General features: G+C 55.7%; 1 protein-coding gene across 1 annotated transcript; it reads right to left on the bottom strand.

Moving 5' to 3' along the window:
* Positions 1–1979: 1979 nt before the first annotated feature.
* Positions 1980–17716, bottom strand: PEDS1 (plasmanylethanolamine desaturase 1). Its single transcript, XM_077778334.1, has 7 exons — positions 17541–17716; positions 15957–16089; positions 15418–15631; positions 7721–7812; positions 6513–6657; positions 5019–5231; positions 1980–3085 (listed from the first exon to the last, which is right to left on the bottom strand). The coding sequence occupies exons 1-7, from the start codon at positions 17714–17716 to the stop codon at positions 2964–2966; spliced, it is 1095 nt and encodes a 364-aa protein (XP_077634460.1). The 3' UTR covers positions 1980–2963.
* Positions 17717–23829: the final 6113 nt, after the last annotated feature.

Below are 23829 nucleotides of genomic sequence, written 5' to 3'. Positions count from 1 at the left end.
GGCTTGTGAACAGGAAACCAACTCTTGCAGACCCAAGGCTGCTTATCTGGCTCTTGCAGAGTTTGGCTGTCTGCCCCATCCACGGTAGACTTCCTTTGATAACACCTCACCTTTTCTTTGGGGAACTATCTCTCCCTCCTCTCATTCTGTGGCTTGGGAAGTGTTCCCATCCATGCAGTTCTGGGTGAAGGTGTTTCAAACCTGGCCAATCAGAACAGTGCACCACGAGTCACAATCTGTCCCAGTGAGAACCTGCCCTGGGCTTCTGCTGCGTCCACTGGGCGGGGAAACTTTTCCACTGAGATTGCAGAGCTGGTCCAATCTCGAGTCTCAACTCAGAGAAAACCGGAACTAGATTGACCAAGGTCTGGTGAATCACGTTGAGCCCTTGGGTCCTGCCTAACTTAAGTCAGTTATTAACTCAACTTTTTAGTTACAGGAGTTAGTAAAATGATTTTAGCTATTTTTACTTAAGATCTTGTTTTGTTATTAATGAATCGAATTCTAATTCCCCTTCCTTTTGGGATCCCCAGTCACAAATCAAATCTAGTGGTGGGCATGCTTTAAGGAAAATGAAGTACTGGGTCACATTTAAAAAAATGCTTTATGCAGCGCCTGGGTGGCTCAGTTGGTGAAGCGTCCGACTTCGGCTCAGGTCATGATCTCACGGTTTCTGAGTTCAAGCCCTGCATCAGGCTCTGTGCTGACAGCTCAGAGCCTGGAGGCTGCTTCAGATTCTGTGTCTCCCTTTTCTCTGCCCCTCGCCCATTCATGCTCTGTTTCTCTCTCAAAAATAAACATTAAAATTTTTTTTTAAATTAAAAAAAAAAAAAGGCTTTATCTGGGGCACCTGGGTGGTTCAGCTGGTTAAGCATCCAACTTCGGCTCAGGTCATGATCTCACAGTTCGTGGGTTCGAGCCCTGGGTTAGGCTCTGTGCTGACAGCTCAGAGCCTGAAGCTTGCTTCGGATTCTGTGTCTCTGCCTCTCTCTGCCCCTCTCCCACGCATACTCTGTCTCTCTCTCAAAAATAAACATTAAAAAAAAAAAACTTTATCTGTGACCACTCTAAAGAGTATTTTATCATTTCTCTGTCGCTAACATCTTTTTTTGGGCTAATACTGCAGAAAGTATCAAGCTCAGACTAGATATTGATTGTAATGTACACTTCCGAACCTCGGTGCCTAGCACATGGGAGGTGCCTTATAATTACTTGCTCAATGAATAAGTGAACAAGATATTTATCTGAAATGTCCAGTATCTCCCAACTTTCTCAGCTTGTGAGGCTCCATATAACAAGTCCCTATCTTTCCAACCATATCTTCCACTTTGCCCTTGTTCACTCTAGTCCAGCCCCACTGTTTCTTAAAAACCTCAAACTTGTTCCTGCCTCAGGGCCTTTGCACTTTTGGTCCAGTCTGCTGGCCTCTTCCCCTAGCTGGCTCAATCTCCTACAGGTCTGGGGTCAGATGTCACCTCCTCAGATGCTCCCTGATCACCCTGCCAAAGCAGCCCCACCCTGCTTTTCCAATGTGATTCAGTATTGATTTTGTTCACAAATCACCATCTGAATGTACATGTGCATTTATATATGTTTATTGTCTCTCAGGTCAGCCCCACCAGGATAAGTCATTGTCTGTCTGTTCAGTGCTGTGTCCCAGTGTCCAGGTCAGAGCCTGGCACACACGAGGTGCCAATACATTTGCCAAAGGAACTCACCAACAGGGATCAGCCTTCATTACTCTGTTATCATGATTCTTGCAAGACCCTTCCTCACCCAACCGTGGGTCACCTCCAAAAGTGGCTGGAGCACATGGCAACAGTAATTCACTGTCTCAGGTGAAAAAAACCCCTTTCTGAGCCCAACGGTGGGGGAAGGGAGCTGGGGACGGGGGTAGAGGTGGGGTCTTACTCTCCAGGATCCTTAACCACCCGCCCCCCACTTCCCCCAGCCAACCAGGAAACACGAGGCAGCCGAGGTTAAGTAGACTCTTGCTGCTTTGTTATAAATATATTATGTACATCCAAAACATGACATTAAAATATTACTCCGTGTTACAGAAAAGATATTAAGGCTTTCTATTATTTACATTAAACAAGCAAGCACCTTTAAAAAAAAAAAACCAAAACAAACATGCCCCATTCTTCCTTCTCTGACATTCCCCTAGCCAGAGGGGACACCGTGTCCCCTTCCAAACGACCAAGACCCTTTGCAGGGGCTGCACTCTGTGAAGACACCCTCTGATTAGAAGTATCAGCTCTGGCTGGAATCACATGGGCAGGTGGGGGACGGGCAGGGGGGAAGGGGGTCCCGACTCGGGGCAGGGGATTCCTGCCTCTGCTGGCCGGCCGCCCTCAGACCCTTGCTGCGCTCCGTCATCCTTGGGTGGACGGGCTAGGCTGAAGGTGGCACCTGGGGCTGTCTACCCACTCAGGTCTTCAGGGTCGGTGCACAGGGCCATGGCGGGGCAAATGCTCCAGGGACACTCAGGTGTGCCCGGGGGCTTCTAGACCACTGGGGGCAAACAAGGAGAGACAGGGAAGACGACTCAGCGGCCCCAACGGCAGCCACGCCCACGCCGAAGGGCTGCCCAGTGAGGTGGGGGGGGGTGCTGTAGGAGCGCAGGGAGTGGGTGAGTGTCTCCTCTACCCAAGGAATGGCTGGCAGGGGCGGGGGGCAGGGCGGAGCTCCTTTTTCTGCAGAGTCAGGCTTGGAGACAGAACAGCTCAGGTGGCTGGGGAGGGGCCAAGGAGAGAAAATGAAGGAAAAAAAAAAAAAAGGAAATGAAAAATCAGTGGCTCAAGTATTCTGTGTCACGAGGGGTGGGCTGGGGGTGCCCGGGCCCAGCCCAGGAGGCGCCCTCTCCACGTGGAGGGGCCAGCACAAGGAGGCTGGAATTTGGCAGATGGCTTCGGTTTAGGGGGCTAGGGAGGGCTGGCAACGAGGCAGCAGGCTCGGAGGCGTTACTTGATCTTCTGGGCCCATTTCATGTCATCGGCCCGGGGCTTCTCGCCGGTCAGGCCCTGGATGAGGTCTTCAAGGCGTCGCCAGAAGCCTATCTTCTCCAGAGGGTAGTTGAGCCAGCCTGCGGGGGGAGACAGGGCACCAGCGCGTTGAACGGGAGAGCGGCAGTTGAGGAGACCAAGGAAAGCCGGCTTTGCCGGGGGCAGGAGCCACAAGGAGTCCGTAGAGGGCAGGGGACAAGGGCTGACCGAGGGCATGGGGACCTCCCATCAGTGGGCTCAGGGCTGCTCACACGTGCCTTCGTCTCCTCATCCATTCGCTTTCTTACCTAGTGCATACTATATGCCAGGCACAGTGGCAGCATTTCCTATCACTGGGGCTCAACTGCCACTTCTTCCAGGAAGCCTTCCTCGGCCATACCACCCTCTTCTGTTTCTTTAGATCCTTTATGGTAACCTACAGCCATTCCGTTTTGTGTTCGTTTTTCTCCCTGACTCCCACCTAGAGCATCTGCTCTGAGCAGAACCCTGTTTTCCTCTGTGGATCCCCGGTGTCTAGGATGGTGCCTGGCATGTAGTAGATGTTCAATAAATATCGCTTACAATCTTATTTCCTCTGTAGGATAGCCTCCTACCCAAATCGTAGATACTCCCATTTTCCGCATGAGAAGACCGGCTGGGAGGGGAGTGTCCCCATCAGTGAGGGGCCAAACCACGACTGCCCAGGCTCGGCTGAGCCGCTGACGGGTCTCAGCAGCCTTATCTCTAACCCTCCACCTGCTCTCCACGAGCGTGACTTTAAGGCACACAGAGAGTAATTTTTTGTGCTTCTCAGGTCTGCCTCCAGAAGGACAAGGCACCGCTCCTCCTGCAAAAACTAGTAGCTGTAACCTATCAGGTACTTATTACAGGCCAAGCACTTCACAGCTGTCACGGTGGCACTCACACCCTGGCCCCGCGACAGTCCCACGTATGGAGGTGGCTGCAGCCGCACGCTGTGCGCGAGAAAAAAGGACATCCAGGGAGGCTTGCTTCCCGAAGACGCATACGGAAGAGCAGAGAGGTGAACGTAAGCTGGCCTGCCTTGCTGTCAGCTGGGTCACCTGTGACACCCTTGAACTTGACAGGTGCCAGCCGACCCCAGAAAACCTGCTCCACTCACCTCACTCCTTTGGCACCGGGCCTCTAACTACTGACGGCAGGTGGGTTTCCTTCCTGTTCCTGTCTCACCAGGCCTATTCCTGCCTCAGGACCTTTGTACTTCCAACTCCCTTTGTCATCATTTGGCTGCAGGGTCCCTCCCATGCTGCCCCCACCCCCTGCCGATTTCTGACCTCGTCCTATGAATAGCTACACTCGTGCCTCCCTACTCCCTAACTCTGCCCTTCACCCGGCTTCGTGTCCCCCAGGGCACTTCTCACGGCTGGACTTTTGTCACCTCCCCTGCACACTGCCCCTAATGCTCTTTGTTCCAGCCACACTGGCCTCCTCGCTGTTCCTCAAACCAAGCAGGCCGGTGTGTTCCTCACTCAGGCCCCTTATATCCACCATCCTTCCTCCAGATCTGCGTTAGTTTCTCCCTCGGGTCAAATGTCCCCTCCGTGAGGCCTCCTCTGACCACCTTTAACTTAAAGGGTAAAGCCCCCCATTTCCCTGCCCTGCCCTCTGCTTTAGTTTGCTCCGCGGCAGTCAGCATGGTTAAATGGAATGTCCCCTATTAGAATGTGAGTACCATAGAGGCAGGGAGTTTTTGCCTGTCTGTTCAGTGCTGGACCCTAAGCCCAGGACAGTGCCTGGCACACAGGAAGTGCTCAACAGATATCTGCTGGATGGATGGGTGGTTGAAATCACGACTCTGTGAGGTGGGGGTGGGGAAGGCTGTCTCTCTTGGACTGTGTGTCCTCAGCACCTAGGCTCGGTCCATGTGCGTTCCGGGAGCACGTTCCTGCAGGACCCAGATTCTATGACCTCATACTGTGACCTCTGCCCTCCTCACCCTGAGGATGGAGGGGGCGGGGGCGGGGCAGTCTCTTCCACCCCAGCCCGTGGCCGCACCTGTAGTGATGCAGAAGTAGGTCTCGTGGGGTGAGACATGGTGGATGCGGTGGTGTTTGCGTGGCAGGATGACATGCCAGTCCTGCAGCAGGGTGACCCAGCGTGGCAGCCCGAAGTACGTGTGCGACCACTTGTGGATCTGGTTGGTGAAGGTGCCGAAGATGATCAGGCAGAAAACGAAGCACTCCCAGGGGTACAGCTGCTCCAGGGCTTCTGCAGGGTGGGGGGAGAGGGTGGTGCCCGCAGGGCCACGCAGCTGTCATGAGGCAGGGCCACCACCAGCCTGGCCCTCACCACTTGCCCCTGGGCAGTTCCCTGGCCTCCTTCCACCCTCCCCCCATGGTCTCGGGCAAGTTCAGCCTCCCCTCTGGGTCTCAGTCTTCTCTTCTGTTCGGTGGGCAGATAATGGAGTAAGCATAAGAAATAGTTACAAATGTGGGCTCTGGAGTCTGGCAGAGCTGGGCTCAGGTCCGTGCTCTGACATTTCTTGGCTACACGAGCTTGGGTCAGCTGCTCTGCCTCTTTGAGTCTCAACTTCATCATCACTGACATGGGAATAAGTCTTTGTCCAGGTTCCCAAAAGCGGAGCCTGAGACAAGGATTCATGTCGAGGGGTGGGGGTGGGGAAGGGATCCTCTGTTCGGGAAAAACATCTGAGGGAGGGGGGGAAGCAGGGGGTGAGCTCAGCAATGAGGGGTTTGGGGGAGTCTTGTCTCAGCCTGATCCTGGGGGCAGCTCTGGAGGACGAAAGGCTCTGGAGAGTTGGTGCTGCCCAGAGGTGAGAGGGCTGGTCTTCTGTCGGCTTTTCCTGTCACTTTACGCTTTGGCTTTGGGCTCTTCCCCAGGGGAGACGAGGGGCCTGTGCTGGAGGTTCTCAGAAGGGACAGCTGGGAGCAGTGAGCAACTGGGAGACAGGTGCATGTGTGGGCAAGCGGGCATGGCGGCACCGCAGCACCCACCATGCCCATCTCCCCACAAAGGGAGGCTCTAAGGACCAACGAGGTATCAAGTTAGAACAATACCTGGCACGGAGGAAATATTCACTCCCCCCCTTCTGCCCATCTGGCAGATGAGGCAACTGAGGCTCTGAGAGGCGAAATGATTTGCTTTGGAACAAGCTCCTTCCTTCACATAGGTGGGGCACAGATCAGAAGTCAGAACTTCCTGAGCTCACTGCCTGCGTTCCCCCCGCTAAGCCAGCCGCCTTCGGGGCCAGGCAGGTCACGCAGGTGAACAAGTCGGTCTGGGTCCAGGACAGCAGGGAGAAATGGGGACTGTGTGCAGGGGAGGCCGCAGCTCAGCTCCCGCCCAGTGAGGCCAAATGGGAAAAAGGGCCCAGGATGGCCGGGCTGGATTGTTCAAGAGAAGCTGGAAGCACAGATGTTTCTGTCAAATGTGCCAGCGGGACAGGGTAACTGAGTTTTTTATACTGTAGTGAGGGGACCCTGTCCCCAACAGCCCCCTGCAGCCCCCTCCAGCCGCAGGCACGCTCACCCGGGCTCTGGGTGCGGAACGTGTAGGCCATGTTTAGCAGAGGCAGCAGTGTCACCAGGCAGTTGTCCCCGTTGGTCTCGATGAAGTCGTGTCGGGTAATGGCTGTGGGGTCGATGTGATGCTCGCGGAAGGGTCGGATGAAAGCCTGGGGTGGAGGGGAGGGTGGCAGAGGGGATGCGCCGAGCGGTCAGCCTGTGGAGGCCAGCCTCTGTCCACCAGCTGCTGCGCGTACTGGACTCGGGCTCACCTCCTTGCTTTTAGGATGCCAGCCACCGTGCTACAGATGGAACCGCCCCGCTGCGGGCCTCAGTCTCCCCAGCAGGTCTGTGAGGGGAGCTGGAGACCATCCCCACCCTTCTTCCCCACTCAGCTGCACTTGGGGAGGCCCCTCTCCGTGGCGGGCAGACCCCTCTATGTCTTCCCAGTGTCCAAGCCCCTCCTTCTGGTAACGGCCTCCCCCTCTTCCTCTTTTGTTGGTACATTCTGTTTCGATGGGGCGGATCCCTCCACCTCCTAAAGGTGAACACGTGACCCTGGCCTGGCCAATCAGAGCATCTCAGCTCGCCTGCCAGCGATGGACAGGGCACGTGACCTGAGCTGGGCCAATGGGAGTGAGCCATGGGACTTTGGCTGCAACTGTGGGAAAGGAGAGTTCTCTTCCCGTTGAAGGGGGCCGTGCAGGCCGGATGAAGGGAAGGCCTATGTGACAGGGAATCCAACAGAGAGGAAAGCAGGGACAGACATGGAGAGAGACGGAGCCCTGAGAACATGGTCTGTCTGTCCTCCCGGACCTGGCCATGCTTTCACTTGGCTCTACTCTTGAAATTTTCGGTTCCATGAACCAATACCTTTGTTTGGTTAAGGCTGTTTGTACTGGATTTTGTCATAACCAAAAAAGTGTGATGCAAGATAAAAGTTCAATTAAAACAAGTGGTGAGGTGCCACAGGGCTGGCAAAGGAGAATAAGACGTGGTCCCCAAATTCCAGGGGTTCAAAGCTCTCTATCCTCATGCTAGAAACCCCAGTGGGGGGTTCTAGTCTGTTCTGGCCCCGAGGAGGGGCATGGGGTCAGGCTGGAATGATGGTTTCCATCTTTAACACAGGGAAACCAGAGGCTCGGAGAGGAAGGGCTCACCCAATGTCACACAGCTCAGCCTTCTTCTGGAGGAGATACGAGCTGGGCTGCAGGGCTGGGTCAACATACTCACCTTCCCCACGACGGGCAGCTCCACGGAGCCCCAGGTGTCAGCTCCCCAGTGCACCAGCCCAGACAAGAAGTCAGCAATGAGAGCGCCTGCAACTGTGGACAAGAGGTGGGTGGGTCAGGTAGGGGACCCGGAGGGTGACAGTCATGCCCACCTTTTGCCCCAAATTAGGAGTCCCACATTCATTCACTAGCTTGCTCACTCACTCGTTATGGGGGTGGTGTCCCTTCTCTACTTGGGATGTTTTCTTCCCTGTGAATGGAGCCTCAGGCAGAACACCCTGTCCCTTTACTTGCTCTGCTCAGGGATATATGGGGACTCGTTTGCTTGCTGGGCCTGGAGGGACTGAACTGGGCATGCACACATCAGCTCCACTTTTCCTATTAGGAGCTGACTGTGCCTTTCTCTCTGACCCCCAATCATGCCACAGAGGGACGCCCACTCAGCTCCGGTGCTGCCAGTGAATAGATGGATATGTCCTTTTGGGGTCTGTCATCAGAAGATCCCTCAGGTGCAGACACAAGCCATGCCTTCCTCCCCAACCGAGCTTGTATCACTATAAATGTGATAACTTGGCCTCTGGCAGCCTTTTCCTTGTCTTTGTTCTCAATGTGTTCTGAACTGGACAGGGTTCCCGGAAAGACCCCAACACCATCCACTCACTTGAAGGTTTGGTATCACATAGAGGTTAAGAGCTGGTAGAGCTGGACTTAAATCGCAGCTGTCCCTCACTAGCTGTGTGACATCGGGCATGATACTCAACCTCTCTGTGCCCCAGTTTCCTTTAGCTAGAGGGGAATGATGATTACAAAAAACATAGTGGCTGCCATTTATTGAGCACCTGCAGTGCCAGACACAGTGCTTTACGTGCTTGATCTCAGTGGATTCTCACGATCTGGTTGAAGTGGGTACCCTCGTCATTCCCCCTTTGCAGCAGTAGAAACAGAGGCCTGGAGAACAGAAGTTTTAACTGGGCCGAGGCCACAAAGATGGCAAGTGGCAGAGCTGGGCTCTTAACCTGCCTTGAGGTCCAAATCTAACACAGCAGGATGCACCACCACTCCTGTACCCGCGGGGAAACTGAGGCAGGGTGGCTAACTACCTGTGCAAGGTTAACATCCCAGTGCTGCCCCCATATCTCTCCCTGCTCGCGGCACCTCAGCCCTACTGGCTTATTCCCTTTTCCCTTGCACACGCTCACACACCTCTCCCTCTGCCTGGAACATTCTTTCCCAGGGTGTAGCACAGTTCGCCCCTTCACTTCCTCCAGGTCTCTGTTCAAACATCTGCTGAGTGTTTGACATTATAACCACCTGCATCTTCCAGCATTTCCTGTCTCCTGTCTTTCTTTCCTTGTTCCTGGCATTTATTAGGGGTTCAGTAAATATCCCAAGTTAATCAGCGTAAAGCTGCGAGGAGTCAAGCTGCTGTGAACATTCCTACCCAAACCTGGAGGCAAACACCTGCCGTCATTGCTTCATAAAGATGCCAGCTATTTATTTATTTATTTATTTTTTACTCAACATTTATTGAGCACTTATAGGTACCAGGCCCCGTGCCAGCACCCTAAATGTTTTATCTCTTTTAATCCCTAAACTGTACCAAGGCAGTTCTAAGCCGGTTATACGTCTTATCTTCTTAATCGTCCTAAGCATTTAATCCTTACAGATGAAAAGAGTGATAATAATAAAGACAATATTAGAAAAACATTTGTGATAGTCGTTAACATTTGTGGAGTGCTTCCTGTGGGCCAGGCAGTACGTCAAAGGTGTTACAAATGTATTATTGAAACAGAACTCTTCATACCTTAAATATGGGCTGTGCCCAGGGACAAATCATTCCAGGGAGGATGCAGTATGGAAGGGGCGGGGGAGGAAGTAACTTTAGAGCGGGGAAACCTGACAAACACTCAGGCCAGGTGGTCAAGGTCAACATCACAGTCTTAAGTCTTGTTGATAGAATATACTCTGGCTATGATGTGATGGAAATGGTAACCTTGCCTCTCAGCTCTTCCTCCCCAAAACATACAACATGGTCTAAGAAAAGGGTGAGACAGATTCCTGTAGTGAGGCATCCTATGAAACATCAGGCCTCAGGGGCGCCCGGGTGGCTTAGTTGGTTAAGCGTCCCACTTTCGCTCAGGTCATGATCTCGCGGTTCGTGGGTTCGAGCCCCGCGTCGGGCTCTGTGCTGACTGCCAGCTCAGAGCCTGGGGCCTGTTTCAGAGTCTGTCACTCCCTCTCTCTCTGACCCTCCCCTGCTCATGCTGTCTGTCTCTCTCCTAGAAATAAATAAAACATTAAAAAAAAAAAAAAGAAACATCAGGTCTCGGGTCGCCTGGGTGGCTCAATCGGTTAAGCATCCGTCTTTGGCTCAGGTCATGATCTCGTGGTTGCTGAGTTCAAGCTCTGCTTTGGGCTCTGTGCTGACAGCTCAGAGCCTGGAACCTGCTTCGGATTCTGTATCTCCCTCTCTCTCTGCTCCTCCCCCCACTCACACTCTATCTTGCTCTCAAAAATAAACAAGTATTTTAAAAAGTAAAAAATAAACGTTAAAATTTTTTTAAAAGATCAGGGCTCCTCAAAACTGTCAAGGTCCCCCAAAACAAGGAAAGTCCGAGACGCTGTCATAGCCATGGGGAACCTAAAGGAACCTGAAAACTAATGAGTGGAATCCTCTATAGGACCCTGGCACAGGAAAAGGACGTTAGGTAGAAACTAAGGAAATCTGAATAAACTATGGACTTCAATTCGTAATACTGTATCCATATTGGTACGTTGATGGTAACAAATGTATGAGGCGAATGTAAAATTTAAGATGTTGACAACAGCGGAAGCTGGGGGGCATAGGGCGTATAGGAACTCTCCATACTATCTGCTCCTTTTGTTCTAGTAAATAAAGTCTATTTTTTTTCAAATATTTTTTATTTGTTTCTGAGAGAGAGAGAGAAACAGTGTGAACAGGGGAGGGTCAGAGAGAGAGGGAGACACAGAAACAGAAGCAGGCTCCAGGCTCTGAGCTAGCTGTCAGCACAGAGCCCGATGCGGGGCTCGAACCCACAAAATATGTGATCATGACCTGAGCCGAAGTCGGACGCTTAACCGACTGAGCCACCCAGGCGCCCCAATAAAGTCTATTTTTTAAAACGTTTATTTATTTTTGAGAGAGAGAGAAAGAGAAAGAGTCAGTGGGGAAGGGGCAGAGAGAGAGGGATACACAGAATCCAAAGCAGGCTCCAGGCTCTGGGCTGTCAGCACAGAGCCCAACATGGGGCTTGAACCCACAAACTGTGAAATCACGACCTGAGCCAAAGTCAGAGGCTCAACCGACTGAGCCACCCAGGCGCCCTAAGTCTGTTTTTGAAAAACTGCATCATCTCATTTCATGTCCATAGTGATGAGGCCCAACACATCCCAACTTTCAGAAGAGGACTGGGACTCGGAGGGCAAGGGCAGTCAGGGCTGCTGGCGAGCGGCCGGGGACCACTGTGAGGGCCCTTCGCGATGATGCTGAGTTCATGTCCAGGTCTGGGAGATGGGAACATTAATAGCACTTACTTCAGTACAGTCGATTAATAAACCGGGCTAATGCACGTGAAGTGAGTCCTTGGGGCATGGTAAGCCCCATGGTAGCTAGAGTTAGGAGTTAGTAGTTTAGGTATCACCACCCTCCAGGCCTCAGTCTTACCATCTGTCAAACGACCTGGCCTTCTCAGGCTGCCGAGCAGGGAGGGATGTGTGCTTTGGACAGATGTCAGGAGTTCTTTTTTGGAGGGGACAAACAGCCTGCTCCTTGGGCTCTGTGGCCCCCGGGCCTCTGCAAGTGGGTGTTTCTGGAGCAGTGACTCTGGGACTCCAGGCCTGGTGCCTGAGTGGGCGTTAGTGGGGGCCGGAGAGGCGAGCGCACAGAGCTTCTCTGTCCTGTGCAGGTGGCAGTGTCTGGAGCTGGCTTGTGCCGGGGGCAGCCAAGGCCCTGTTAGCACCCCACGTGCAGGGTGCTGGACCCCAGGGCACGGGATGGGCGAGGACTCACACCTGGCTACCCTGACTCACTGGGTGACCTTGGGGTCCCTTGGGGCCTTCACCTCGCCACAGGTCACCCAGCTGGGACTTCTTAGCCGCTGCCCGCCTTAAGGCCTGGTGTGGAGACCGTGAGCGGGGACAGAAGTGGCCCTGCTGACTGTCCCATAAGCTCCACCCTCGTTCAGCCCAGCCCAGGGTCCTCCCCTCACCTGAGCCCATGGGACCTCTGACCTCATAACCAGGCTTTGCACTCACTGTGCTCCCTTTGCCCAGAGCACCCTCTCCACCCACCCGTCAGAAAACTCTTACCAGTTTCTCACGGGCCAGCTCATGGGTACCCACACTTTCCCTCCATTTTCCCCAGGTGCAGCCAACAGCTCAAGGCTCCCAGGGCCGTTTGTCCTCTGTGTCGCTCACGACACCAGAGTCCTTGTCAAGGTCACGAATGACCTCCACGTGGCCACATCTGGTGGTCCCCTTGCTGCCTCCATACTGCTGGTTCTGCTCAGCACCTGGAGCCACTTTCTCCCCCTGGGCTNGCTCCCACTCAGCCCTTGGGGGCTCTCCGCCAGCATCCGGGCTTCAAACACCTCTTCTACCTCGAGGACCCCCAGATTTCTATCTGCAGCCACCTTCCCGGGCTCCAGACTTGGATTTCCAATCTCTCAAGCTGCCTCCTCCCACCTCTGCCGATGGCAGCCTCGTCCCTTCCATCATAGCCTGTGGGTCGCCACTCACAGCCAGCAGGACAGGGCGCTCCGGCCCCTGGCCTTGCACAGCTCACTGAAAATGTGAGGCTGCTGCGCCGCCTCCGTCCTCGCCTCCTCTCCGCTCCTCCCCGCCCCCACCCCTCCTGCCCACAGCACCAGTGGATGTCAGCTCCCTACTGGCAACTCCCCAGTGACTTAAACCCCAAGTCCGGCCCTCGCCCTCGGCTCTGCGTAATCCGCACCCTGCCTCTCTCAGCTGCCACCAACTGCTTTTCCTTTGACCAACTTTCTCCAGCCGCGCCGGCCTCCCGCCTCTTCTCCGGGCACATACTAGCCTCTGGGACTTTGCACCCGCTGTTCCCTGCTGGCCCGCCCCAAGGTACCTGCCTGGCCTCCACCCTCACCTCCTTCCCATCTCCCTGCAAATGTCACTTTTCCAGAAAGGCCTTCCCTGACCTCTCAACTCTTCTCCAGCTCTTCTCTTATCTGGGTTTTGCTTCCCAGCATTGCATCACCGGTCTGTGTTTATTAGCTGCGTGCCTTTCCATGCTTCTGCCTCCCCTCGCTTCCAGGGCCTGGCAGGGCTGGAGGCGGGCTCCGCAGGCTGGCATGGCGCCCCGCTCCTGCGTGTCAGCACACAAATCAGGGTGGCTACTTCCATCGATTAGGGACTGTGCAAACACCACTATCAGGAGAGTGTCTGCTCTTATCTGCTCAGAGGCAAAGGTGTGGGACGGGGGAGCTGGTGGCACAGTCGGTGGCCGGACAGCCACGGAGCTCCCGGGTTGGGCCCTGGAAGCTCTGATCCCAACCAGGGAAGGGAGGTGGTGACTGCCTGGGACACCCGTTCTCTCGCCTTACGTGACACACACCTGGGCTCTGACACCGCCCCCCCCCCGGTGCTCGCTGCAGGCTGTGCAGGCCCTGCTGGAAGGGTCTGTGGCTCCAGAGCTGGGCGGGTCTGCACGTGTGATCCCGGGCCCTGGTCGCCCGGCCTTTCAGAGGACGGCGGCCAGAACCTCCTCGCTAGGTTGCCACCTAGAGTTAAAAGAGCTCAACATGCGGCCTGGCGCACAGTAGGCACTTGTGAAATACTCTATTGCTAAAGAGACCACTGTGGCGGAAGGTACAAGCCCTCGCCTGTGGTGTGTCGCGTGGGGTCTCCTCCCCACCTCTGTTCAGTCACTGGCCCCTTGGCAGCTACATGCCCCTGCATTTGGCCCTCGCAGCAGCCCAAGGAGGCAGGTGCTTCAAGCAGCCTCGATTTACAGGTGTGGAAAACAAGGCTCAGAGAGGCAACGACACTTGCCCAAGGCCACACAGCCACGAGGCAGTAGAGCTGGGACTTGACCCCGGAGCCCACTTGTAACCACCCCCCAGATGGGGCATCAGGGCTCATGCTGGCCACGTTCCTGCCCTTGAATGTAGTACTTTGTGGCAGAGAGGCTGCAGGCGTGGATCCCTTTCACCTCTGGGCAAGGGGGGCAGGTGTGGCTCCTGACGGGGGGGGGGGGCTCAGGCTCCCCAGCACCGGATGGGTCAGCTCTCCCTCCTCCAGCTGGCCTGCCCCCACCACACGCCCACCCCAACGCAGACCCAGATGGTTCAATTAGGCAGCCTGAGCACTATTGGCTTAGGCAGCCAGAGTGCTTTTAATGAGATTGTGGGAGCTGAACACTTAGGGAGGGCCAGGCGGACAGACCAAGGGCACACCTGCCCCCTCAGCCTGGTAGCTGGAGCAGGGGAGGGGATGAGTGGCTGAGTTCAAGGGCAGAGGAGAGGCTGGTGTGCAGACAGGAAGGAAGGGAGTCACCCCGGGACCTGGGAGCGGAGACGGTCAATGAAGAACTATATTGCGCTTCTGGCTTGAGGTGTGACGCCGGCCGGGCCCTCCTCTGAGCCTCAGCTGACTCATCTGGAAAATGATGGCAAGTGTAGCACCCACCTCCCAGGCCGTGGACAGGGGAGGACTGACCAATGGGAAACACTCAGCATGTGCTGTAAGTTACAGCCTGCTCATTCATTCATCCCAATTCCATAAATATTTACTAAGTAGCTACTGTGTGCCAGGCCTCTTGCGTGGGGCTGGGGACCCAACAGTGAGCACACAAGAATCTCTACTTTCAGGGAGCTGAGATTTGAGTGGAGAGAGACAGATAGCAAACAGAGAAATATATTGTATAACCTAGTATGCTGAGGAGATGGTGTATGGCCGGGCTGTTACTTTTGAGGGGTAATCAGGGAGAGCCTCCCTGAGGAGGTGACCTGTGAGACCTGGATGAGGAGGTGAACCAGATAGGTGTCTGTAGGAAGAGAGTTCCAGGCAGAGGAACAGCATGTGCAAAGGCCCTGAGGTACAAATGTGTCCAACAGTGCATGGTGGAGACACAATGAGGAGGCCAGCGTCGAGGGAACAGGATGTCCCAGAGAAGAGGGGAGGGAGGTGATGTTTGGAGAGGAACTGGGGCCAGGCTGCACTGAGGAGCTGTTTTACTCCATGTATACAGACAACGGGGAGTCACATGACCCCACGGAGGAGCTAATAGGAACCCCCGGCCACCTGCAAAGAACGGACAGTGGAGGCAAAGGGGAAAGTGGGGATCAGGAAAGAGGCTCTCAAGTCGGGGCAGAAGGGAGGCTGGACTGGGGTGGGGACGGTGGAAGTGGAGATTAGATTTAGATTCTGGATGCCAAGGGCATCTGCTGAAGGTCTGGATGTGGAACGGAGGAAATAGAGAGGCACTGAGGATGATGCCCGGATTTTTGGCCCAAGTAAGAGGGGGAACAAAGGTGTCACGGAGATGGGGGTGGGGTTCCCACCCCACGTACTTGGTGCACATGCGCGCACGGGCGCGCGCATGCGCATGGGCACGCACAGCCGCACGCAATTAGACATGCGTGCGAGCTGCCACCTGCATGGGTCCCTGACCCCAGGGGAAACCGAGGCAGAGGGGCAATCGGTACTCACCGACGCCCAGCATGACGAGGGGCGTGTGCTCCCAGCGGGCCAGCAGCAGGAGGTGGACCAGGTTGTGGGCGATGAGGCTGAAGCACAGGATCACGCAGCACCACTCCTGGAAGCGCTTGCCTGAGGGAGGAGGCCGGAGGTGAGCGCGGGGGCGCGGGGCAGGCCCAAACCGGCCGGGCCGAACCCTGTAGGGGCTCTTCTGAGCGCAGCTCAACTGAGCTCAGGGAGTCTACAGTGCTAACCACAGGCGGGACTTAGGGACTGCCGTGAAGACTGCCCCCCCCCCCCCCGCCATTTCACAGATGACGTCGCTTGTCTCTTGGCTCTGGTGGGCTCTCCCTGGAGACGACCCCACGGGGAACTTTAATGAGCTTTTCCAAACTGACATCATGGCATCACCTATCCGCCTTTTATAGGCAATTATTTGGAGGTGCTACCAGCAGCTTTCAATCCCAGAGGTTCAGATCCTGCCCAGCTTCCATCAAGCAGGGCTCCGATGAGTCAGGAATTTCGGAGAATGGGCCTCGGTTACCACTTGCCGTGAGCAGGGGGTCTGAGAGCACCACACAGGGAAGGAGTGGTGCTCCCAAACCCTCCGGCCGCCAGGCAGGTGATGTGGACCAGTAAGGTGGGCTGGGTGGGGGCCGTGGGGTATGGCTGCACACGCATCCTCTGTAAAGGGGGTGGGGGGTGGGAGTGTGGGTCCAGGGCGCCGGAACTTCTAATTCCCAAGAGAAGCCAGAAATCAGAACATGGGTGTGAAGTCTTTTTACACCTCCTGCCACGTATGTTGAAAAGGCACGTGAGCTCAGACACGCTGATCCACTCCTGCAGTCTGAGGTGTCTGAACAGTCCAACGCCTGAGGGATCAGCCAGATCAGTTTGGCCCACAGCATCTCTGCGGCCAGAAAGACAAGTCTGGGCAGCTGTCTATATGTGGGCATGAAAGATGTCCAGGACATATTGGCAAGTGCAAAAAAGCAGCCACTCTTGTATGAAAAGAAAAGAGAGAACGATCTAGTCAAGCGTGGCTTTCACTTATCCCTCCTGGAATTTATATTTGTGAAGGTACTCCTCTCCCAAAAACCTTTTCTTGTAATTGTAAATTAAAATGAAAAAATAAAAATAAATAAAAGGAAATGAAAACATTGCGTGGGTGACACAGAATGTGTTGCGGGTCCCCTGGGGATATTATTTTCCCAGGCAGCTGGTCCCAAGGGCATGGAAGATCGTTAATGGCAGTAATTTCCTCATCATGAAGTGTTTGACGTCAACTGAGCAGTCGCTATATGCCGGCCACCTGCTGAGGTGACGCCATTTTGCAGATGAGAGATCTGATGGTCAGAGTGGCCCCGAGGCTGCAAAGCTGGTCAGTTACAGACTAGGATCCTGTGGCCAGGCAGGCCCCTGTGAGTGATTAACAACTGAAGGGGGACATGGTAGATAGACAGGGGCCTCCTGTGTCTGTTCTCCCTCAGTGCCTGCTGTTCCCTTTACTCTCCTCACCCAGAGCGGCTCTGGCAATGCTCCTGCAGATCTCAACCGGGAACCTCCACCTCCAGGAAGCCATCCATGATGCTCCTTCTGACTCTTGGACTCCCCCAACATGGGGCCCCTCATGAGGGACTGTCACTGCCAGTAGGGCGTCCCTCGGCCCCTACCCAAATGTGAATTCAGGAGGCCCAGGACCATGTCTGGCTTGCTCACCAGGGCCCTGGCACACAGTTGACACTCAATAAATGCCCGTGGAATAAACAAATTCCTATACATAATCTTAGAGGACAACTGCCAGGCTTTGTCTCGGGGTGCCCCTCACCAAAGCACCTTACAAGGAAATANTCCCCTTGGGGGGGGGGGGGGAGAGGGGGTGTCTCCAGGACCTGGCACAGCACACTGTGCCCTGGGCCAAAATCGGAACCGCCACCTGCGCCTGGCCTCGTGAGAAGACAGAGGGTCAGAGGGGAGAAGGGACACGCCCAGGGTTGCATCCTTTTGGCCCCTGCTTGTGCAGACGAGGACGCTCAAGTCCAGAAAGGGCAAGGCCGCCGACAGCAGTCCCGCAGCGGCAGGAGGGCCCCGGAACCCCTCGCGCTCCACTCCTCCGTCAGGGGCTGAGCCCCTACCTGGGGCCACTGTGATCTGGCCCAGCTGGCCCTTCCCCTTTCTGCTTCCTGTTTGTGGCCAGGGCCTGGGACTCGGAAGCAGAAGTCTGGGGGTGCACGTGGGAGGGGGTGAGGAGCAGGTGATTCTTCAGTGCCAACCCGCCTGCCTGGTCCCCGGCCTGCAGCGGCGGCGACATGATCAAATAGCAGTAACGATGGCTGACACACGCTGGGGTGGCCGGGCACAGCCCACACGGGAGATGCCGCAGACCAGCTCCCTCCGGCATATTTTGCTCTCAGTTAAAAAAAAATTAGCTACATTAAAAAAAAATCCTATAAAATTCCTAACTTCCAGCTTCCCTGGAGAACACCAGGCTCTGAGCAGCTCAGGCCTGAGCCGCAGTGGCTGCTCCCATCAGAGGGGGAAGGGCTCCGCTTCAGCCTGGTCTCCTTCCTTCCCTGTGGCCTCATACTGGGTGGCTTCCTGCAGTCACCTGCGCTTTGAGCCTGAGACACAGTCTCTCATTCGAGTCTCGATCCTTCCAGGAGGGAACTATGATTTCATCTCCCAGACGAGGCAACTGAGGCTCGGTGGGAGAAAACGAAGAGCTTGTCAACGGGACACGTTAGCGTGGCTGTTCGGAGCTGTCCGGGTTCTAAAGCGAGCCCAGCTCTCTCCCCGTGCCTTTGAGAACGTCCCTCAAATCTGAATATTTTCCCATCTAAATCCTGTCTATCTTTGGCTTCTGGAATCTGGATCCTTCGCAGACCAAGTGCTTCAACTTCGATCGGTAAGAAGTACATCTACAAAAGTGGCCTTCATTGAGCACCTACTGTGTGCCAGGTGTGGTGCCAGTAGGAGCTCGGCCAGCCCTCCCCCTCCCCTGTGGGCTGCGGACCATTGGCCTTGTCTTCCACAAGGAGAAACTGGGCCTGGTCCCAAGTCACAGCATGGACCGTCAGCCTGGCGGGGTCAGTGGTCTAAGTGGTGTCACTTTATGGATGGGCAGGCTGAGGCCCTCCCGGGAGAGAAGGGCTTTGCTCAGGATGGAAGGGCTTGGGCCACCTCTGGCAGAGAGTGCCGGGCCTTGTCTTCCCGAGCCAGCCCCCGGCCTGGCCAGGGTCCATCATCTGGGCTGAGTTACGGCAGCGAATGCTTGTTGGCCTGGGGTGGAGCCCGGGCCTGTGCCTGGTGGCTCTGAGGGCTTGGAGGAGCCGGGAAGGCTGGGCGCCAGGCCTCGGCCATCTTTGCTTTCCTGGGGGCAGGCCATGGCAGCCACAGGCTTGGCATCAGGCCCGACGCTTCTAGTTTCCAATGGAGAAGCCCTGGATAATCTGCACTTCTGATGCCCCTCGGCCTCAGGGAGGTGGGGGCGCAGGAGACAGGAGAGAAGGCAGGGAGGGACCAGAGAGAGACGGAGGAAGAGGGACAGAGACTAACAGAGACGAGAGAGAAGAGGAATCAGAGACACAGAGAAAAACAGAGTCACGGAGAGATTATAGGAAGACAAAGAGGAAAAAAAACAGAGAAAGGGCACGGCCAGAGGAGAGAGACAAAGAAATGGAAAAAGAACAAGACAGAGGGGGACGGAGAGAAAGCTCAGCCCGGGGTGGCAGGGACCGGGCCTGGGCAGCGGAGGGGCCCCGGGTCTCTGCATTCAGTCAGGCCCCTGTGGGGGCACTGAATCTTTCCCCTGATCCTAAGCTAAGAGATCTTTGTGTCCCTCGGGGCCGGAGGCACCTGTAGTTAGTCAGGGCAGTTTGACCCTGGCTCTAGTGACCCCTTAGGATCGACCTCTGGAGCCCGGGGGCACCCGAGAAGTGGCACATATACAGCCAGGCTTCAGCTGGCACCCGCTGGGAGGCTGGACACCTGCCTTTCCTGTGCGCCGGCCCACGAGGCCTGCTGGGCCCAAGAGGCCCTTCACAAAGCCCAGCACAGGGCAGGCTGCTGCCGCGAAACCCAAACCCGGAGCGCAGGGGGCTCCCGGGATCCGCGGGCCCAGGCCCCAGCTTCTTGGCCAGACACTCGGGGCCCAGGGGGTACGGCTGTGGCTGCCTGCCTCCTTGCCCCCTGCTCTTCCCACCACCCAACGCCGCCTCGATTAGGCTACTCACAGCTCCCCGCGGACACTCGGCCCACTCCGTCTGCCAGCGGCCCCGCACACATGCTGTCCCGCTGACCTGGAACGCTGGTCCCCTCCTGCACACCCACCCCGGGCTGGCTCACTCCCGCAGTGAAGAGGAAGAACACGGAACCTAGAACACCATCTTCCTTCCACCAGTGTTCTGGTTCTGCTGCTAACTGGCCCTGGGACTCTGGACAGGTCCCCGCTCTTGGCTGAGCTTCCAGAAAGGTCTTCAGGTTGGACGGGGCCCTCCTGACATGCCAGGTAAATCAAACACAAGCCGTGCCTGGCCTTGCTGACCTCTGCTAGGGGCAGGTGCAAGGCTAATCCCAAGCAGGACACGTATTAGGAAGAACACCTGTAGAGGCTCTCAGTTTCCTCCCCCGAAAAATGGAGTTAATACTGAGGGTGTATGTACCTCAGACGGCTGGAGTAAGTATGAAATGAGCATGTGAAGAAAATGTCCAGCACGGCCAGTGCTCAGGAAATGTCAACTGTGTGAACCGCCTTATCATGGCTGCCAGCTGTCCGAGTACCAATGCACTTCTGGCCCCAGGAATCTCAAGAATTCAGTCCTGGAACCCAGAAGCTTCTCCTACGTTCCCCTTGCTCATTTTGCTCCAGCCCATGGGACTCCTTCCTACCCGGGAGTTCCACCAACACTCCAGGCATGCTTCCACCTCAGGGCCTTTGCACTTGCAAAGTCCCCAATCTGGTCCAATCCTTCCTCAAATATCTTCAGGTCTCTGTTCAAATAGTACTCACTCGGTGAAGTCCTAACTGCCCCCTCTCTAACATGTTACTGCCCCCAACAACACTTCACTTCCCCCCTTTCTGCTTCATAGATACACTCCATAATGCTTGCCACCACTGGGCAGTGAGCTATTTTCCTTATTTAGTGGGTTTCATAAAATGCCACCTGTATTTTTCCTGTCTGGTTTCCTGCTTTGCTCCTAGAGCCAAGCACAGGGACTGGGACAAAGATGCTCCATATGTGTGGAGCCTGGTCCCTCATTTTATAAGTCAGGTCCAGAGAGGTCAAGGTACTTCCCCCGGGCCACACGGGAAAGGAGCAGGGAGATGGAGGCCAATGAAATTTGGAGAAACCAGTCTGATCAGTCTCTCGCTCCTCTGCTCCTCACTGCCTGGCTTCCTTCCAGCTCCAGGTCAGGAGGAGATAAGGTCTGGGGCACCAGGAGCCTGTCCACAGCCTCAGATCCCTCCGGGGCTGTTCTTCAGAGGGTGAAGGGCACTTGGGGAAATCAGAGTGAGACAAAGATGCAATCATGGTGGAATGGAGAAATCGCAGTCCCTTGGGGAAGGCTGGGGATGCCTGGGTATGATTTGGTTGAAAGCGGGTAGGGTTTGCTTAGGTGGGCAGAGCTGGACACCAGAGGAGGCCTTTAAATCCTTACCCTCGATTCTCAGGTGGGGAGTCTGAGGACCAGAGAGGAGAGATAGCTGACTCCAAAACTCACAGGAAACGCCAGACTGCTGGGTTAGCAATAGAGAGCGCCTACTGCATGCCAGGCACTGCATCAAAGTTTGATCTCAGGGCACCTGGGTGGCAGCCAGTTAAGCGTCTGACTTCAGCTCAGGTCATGATCTTGCAGGTCCTGAGTTCGAGACCTGCATCGGGCTCTGTACTGACAGTGCAGAACCTGCTCGGAACTCTTTCTCTCTGCTTCTCCCCAACCTGTTCTCTCTCTTTCTCAAAAATAAATAAATAAACTTAAAAAAAAAAAAAAAGAGTGGATGATCTCATTTTGCCTTCCCCCAAACACTAAGGGATGGATAAATTTTACTTTGTATCCATTTTTAGAGGTGAGGAAACTGAGGCTCAGAGAGGAAAAGTGGTTTGGTCCACGTCACACAGCTAAGAAGCAGTCAGGATGCCAGGTCCAGCCTGTCCCAGGGAGTACAGGCAGTTTTACGTCCACCGGCTATATGGCATCATGGGCCAGGTGCCCAAGTCGGGTTCAAAAAACTCATACCCAGAGCATGAAACTGCAAGTCCAGAAAGGCCTCTGTGACCTAGGACTCAACAAAAAAGCAAATGGCCCAAGGTCACCGAGACAGTGATGGCAGAGATGGTATGCAAACCCAGGCCAGTCAGGGTAGAAAGCCAAAGGTGATAGTGGACCCACGCCCACACCAGGCAAGGGCTGTGCGTGGTGGCTGTCCCCTGGCAAAAGGAAAGATGTCAGAATGTTTGACAAACAAAGCTTGGTGTGATGGCGACATTCAGGCGGAGGGGCCTCCTGCAGCTCCCAGTCACCTGACTCTGGAGTTGATGGCACTTCCTTAACCCCTGGGGACAGAGCGCCCAGGCAATGAGATTCCCCAGGCTCTTCTGGAAGTCAGAGGAGGGAAGAGGAGCTGGTGGGCACTGGAGTGTGTAAGTGGCAGGCACAGCAGGGGACCTTGGTCTGAGGGCAGAACTGGGGCAAGGGTCTCTAACTATGGTCTGGTTTGGGGAAAGGACGGACTCCAGCCCCAAGTCCTAATGGAGGGAACTAATGTATGCAGTGGAAAAGGGGCAAGGGCTGGACTTGGGGCTTGCATATGGGAGGGGCTTAAACTGGAAGATCTGTTGTGCCCTCACCACCTGGGATTCCGGAATACACTGCGAGCTGAGGCCCCCCTCTGCGGGGGGGGAGAAGGGGTGGGCTGTGGCCACTGAAGCTGTAACTAGAACAGGGCTTGGGGGAAGGGCGGCGTCTGGGGCGCTAGGGAGGACCCCCGCCCCCTCGCGCTGAGGTTCTAAACCTGGGAGGCTGATGTCCCCAGATTTGCGGGGGGATGAGGTCACTGTTTGCAGCCCAGGGCCCTGTCTGCGGGACAGATGGGGCCCTAGGGTGTGCATTCCGGATCTGGGGAACCTGAAATGGGATGTGACTTTTAGGGGGCCGGGGGCAGTGCCTATAGCTGAAGGGCTGCGTCCGGCTTAGACAGGGTCCTGGGATGGGGGTCCCTAAGTCTAGGGGTGCTCTTTGCAACCATGGGTGCTCTGAGGCTAGGATCCAGGTCTAGGGGTGCGATGGGAGCTCTGTATGTGGCCCGGGAGGCTGATGTGGCAGTTCCTTGATATAGGGACTGTATGTTCATCCCGAAAGCCCCGGGGCTGGGGCTCTGGCTTGGGCTTGGAAGGGGCGCTGGGGTGGGGGTCCCCAGACTTGGGGGGCGCTATTTGCAAGTTTAGAAGCAGCGGCTGGAGTTCTGCATCGGGGCCTGAGGCTGGGGTTCCCATCTGGGGAACCCGGGATCGCTGTCCGTANGGGGACAGGAGCACAGCTGGGCGCAGCTGGGCACGGAAGCGTGGGGCGGCGGCGAGACCCTGCTCGCCGCGGTCCGCTCTGGCGGGGGCCCCGGTTCCTGCCCCACGGGAAATGCCGGCCGCGGCGCCGCCCACGTCTCGCTCGGTTTACCGGCCTGCGCAATGGGTCGAAGTCGTGCGCCACGGGACCCAGGAAAGGGCCTTTCTTCAGCACGCACTGTCAAGCGCCTCCTGTGTGCAAGGAGCGCGAGTGGAGGGCGCCGGCCGCGGGCTGGACAGCCAGCACTCGGTGGACACTTTGAACCGAGCTCCTGGGCTGAGGCACATTCCCACTGGGCTCCTTTTCAGCCCTACCTCGTGCGGAGGTTTCGAGGACCTACTATGCGCCAGCTGCTGTTGAGCGCCCCAGGGAGGAGAAGCGTCGAGCCCGAGCCCCGGGACCTCTTGTTCTCCGCGGGGGAGAAGCCAGTAAACTGATGAGAATGACCCTCAGCGTCACTATAAGCTTTGGTGAGCGCTCAGTATCTGTTAGGCGCAGGCCCAGGAGCTAGTCGACAGCCTTTCATTTACTCTTAATAATCAACGACGTTGCCTTCTCAGAGGCCCCTCCCGGCCTCCCTACTCAAAGTTGCCCCTCCTCCAGTCACTGTGACATCATCCTGTTTTGTCTTCACGGCGCTTGTCATGGGCCATAACATGTGTCACCCACCAGAAAACCAGTTCCTGAGGGCCCCGACTTGCTTTGTTCACAGCTGAATCCCCGCGTCGGGATCAGCATCGGGCACGCGGGAGAGGCTCAGAAGACCTTTGCTGAATGAATTAAGGCTCAGCCCGGTGCATGTATTCACATCCCTTGCCCGTTTAAAAATGGAATAATTTGCCTTTTGATTGCCGAGTGGTACGA

The sequence above is a fragment of the Crocuta crocuta genome, unplaced genomic scaffold, assembly GCF_008692635.1.
Source record: "Crocuta crocuta isolate KB4526 unplaced genomic scaffold, BGI_CrCroc_1.0 scaffold27, whole genome shotgun sequence".
In the NCBI taxonomy this organism is placed as follows: domain Eukaryota; kingdom Metazoa; phylum Chordata; class Mammalia; order Carnivora; family Hyaenidae; genus Crocuta; species Crocuta crocuta.
Note: the sequence above shows the minus strand (reverse complement) of the source record. Positions and strands in the feature narration are given on the sequence as shown.

Bases quoted from the DNA above. Each gene is read 5' to 3' on its own strand.
- PEDS1 (XM_077778334.1), bottom strand. From the start codon at position 17,716: ATGTCGCCGCCGCTGCAGGCCGGGGACCAGGCAGGCGGGTTGGCACTG. The intron at 16,090-17,540 runs GTAGGGGCTCAG...CCCCCTTTACAG, and splicing joins CCAGATCACAGTGGCCCCAG to AGGATGCGTGTGCAGCCATA. The intron at 7,813-15,417 runs GTGAGTACCGAT...TCTTGTCCACAG, and splicing joins CCTCGTCATGCTGGGCGTCG to TTGCAGGCGCTCTCATTGCT.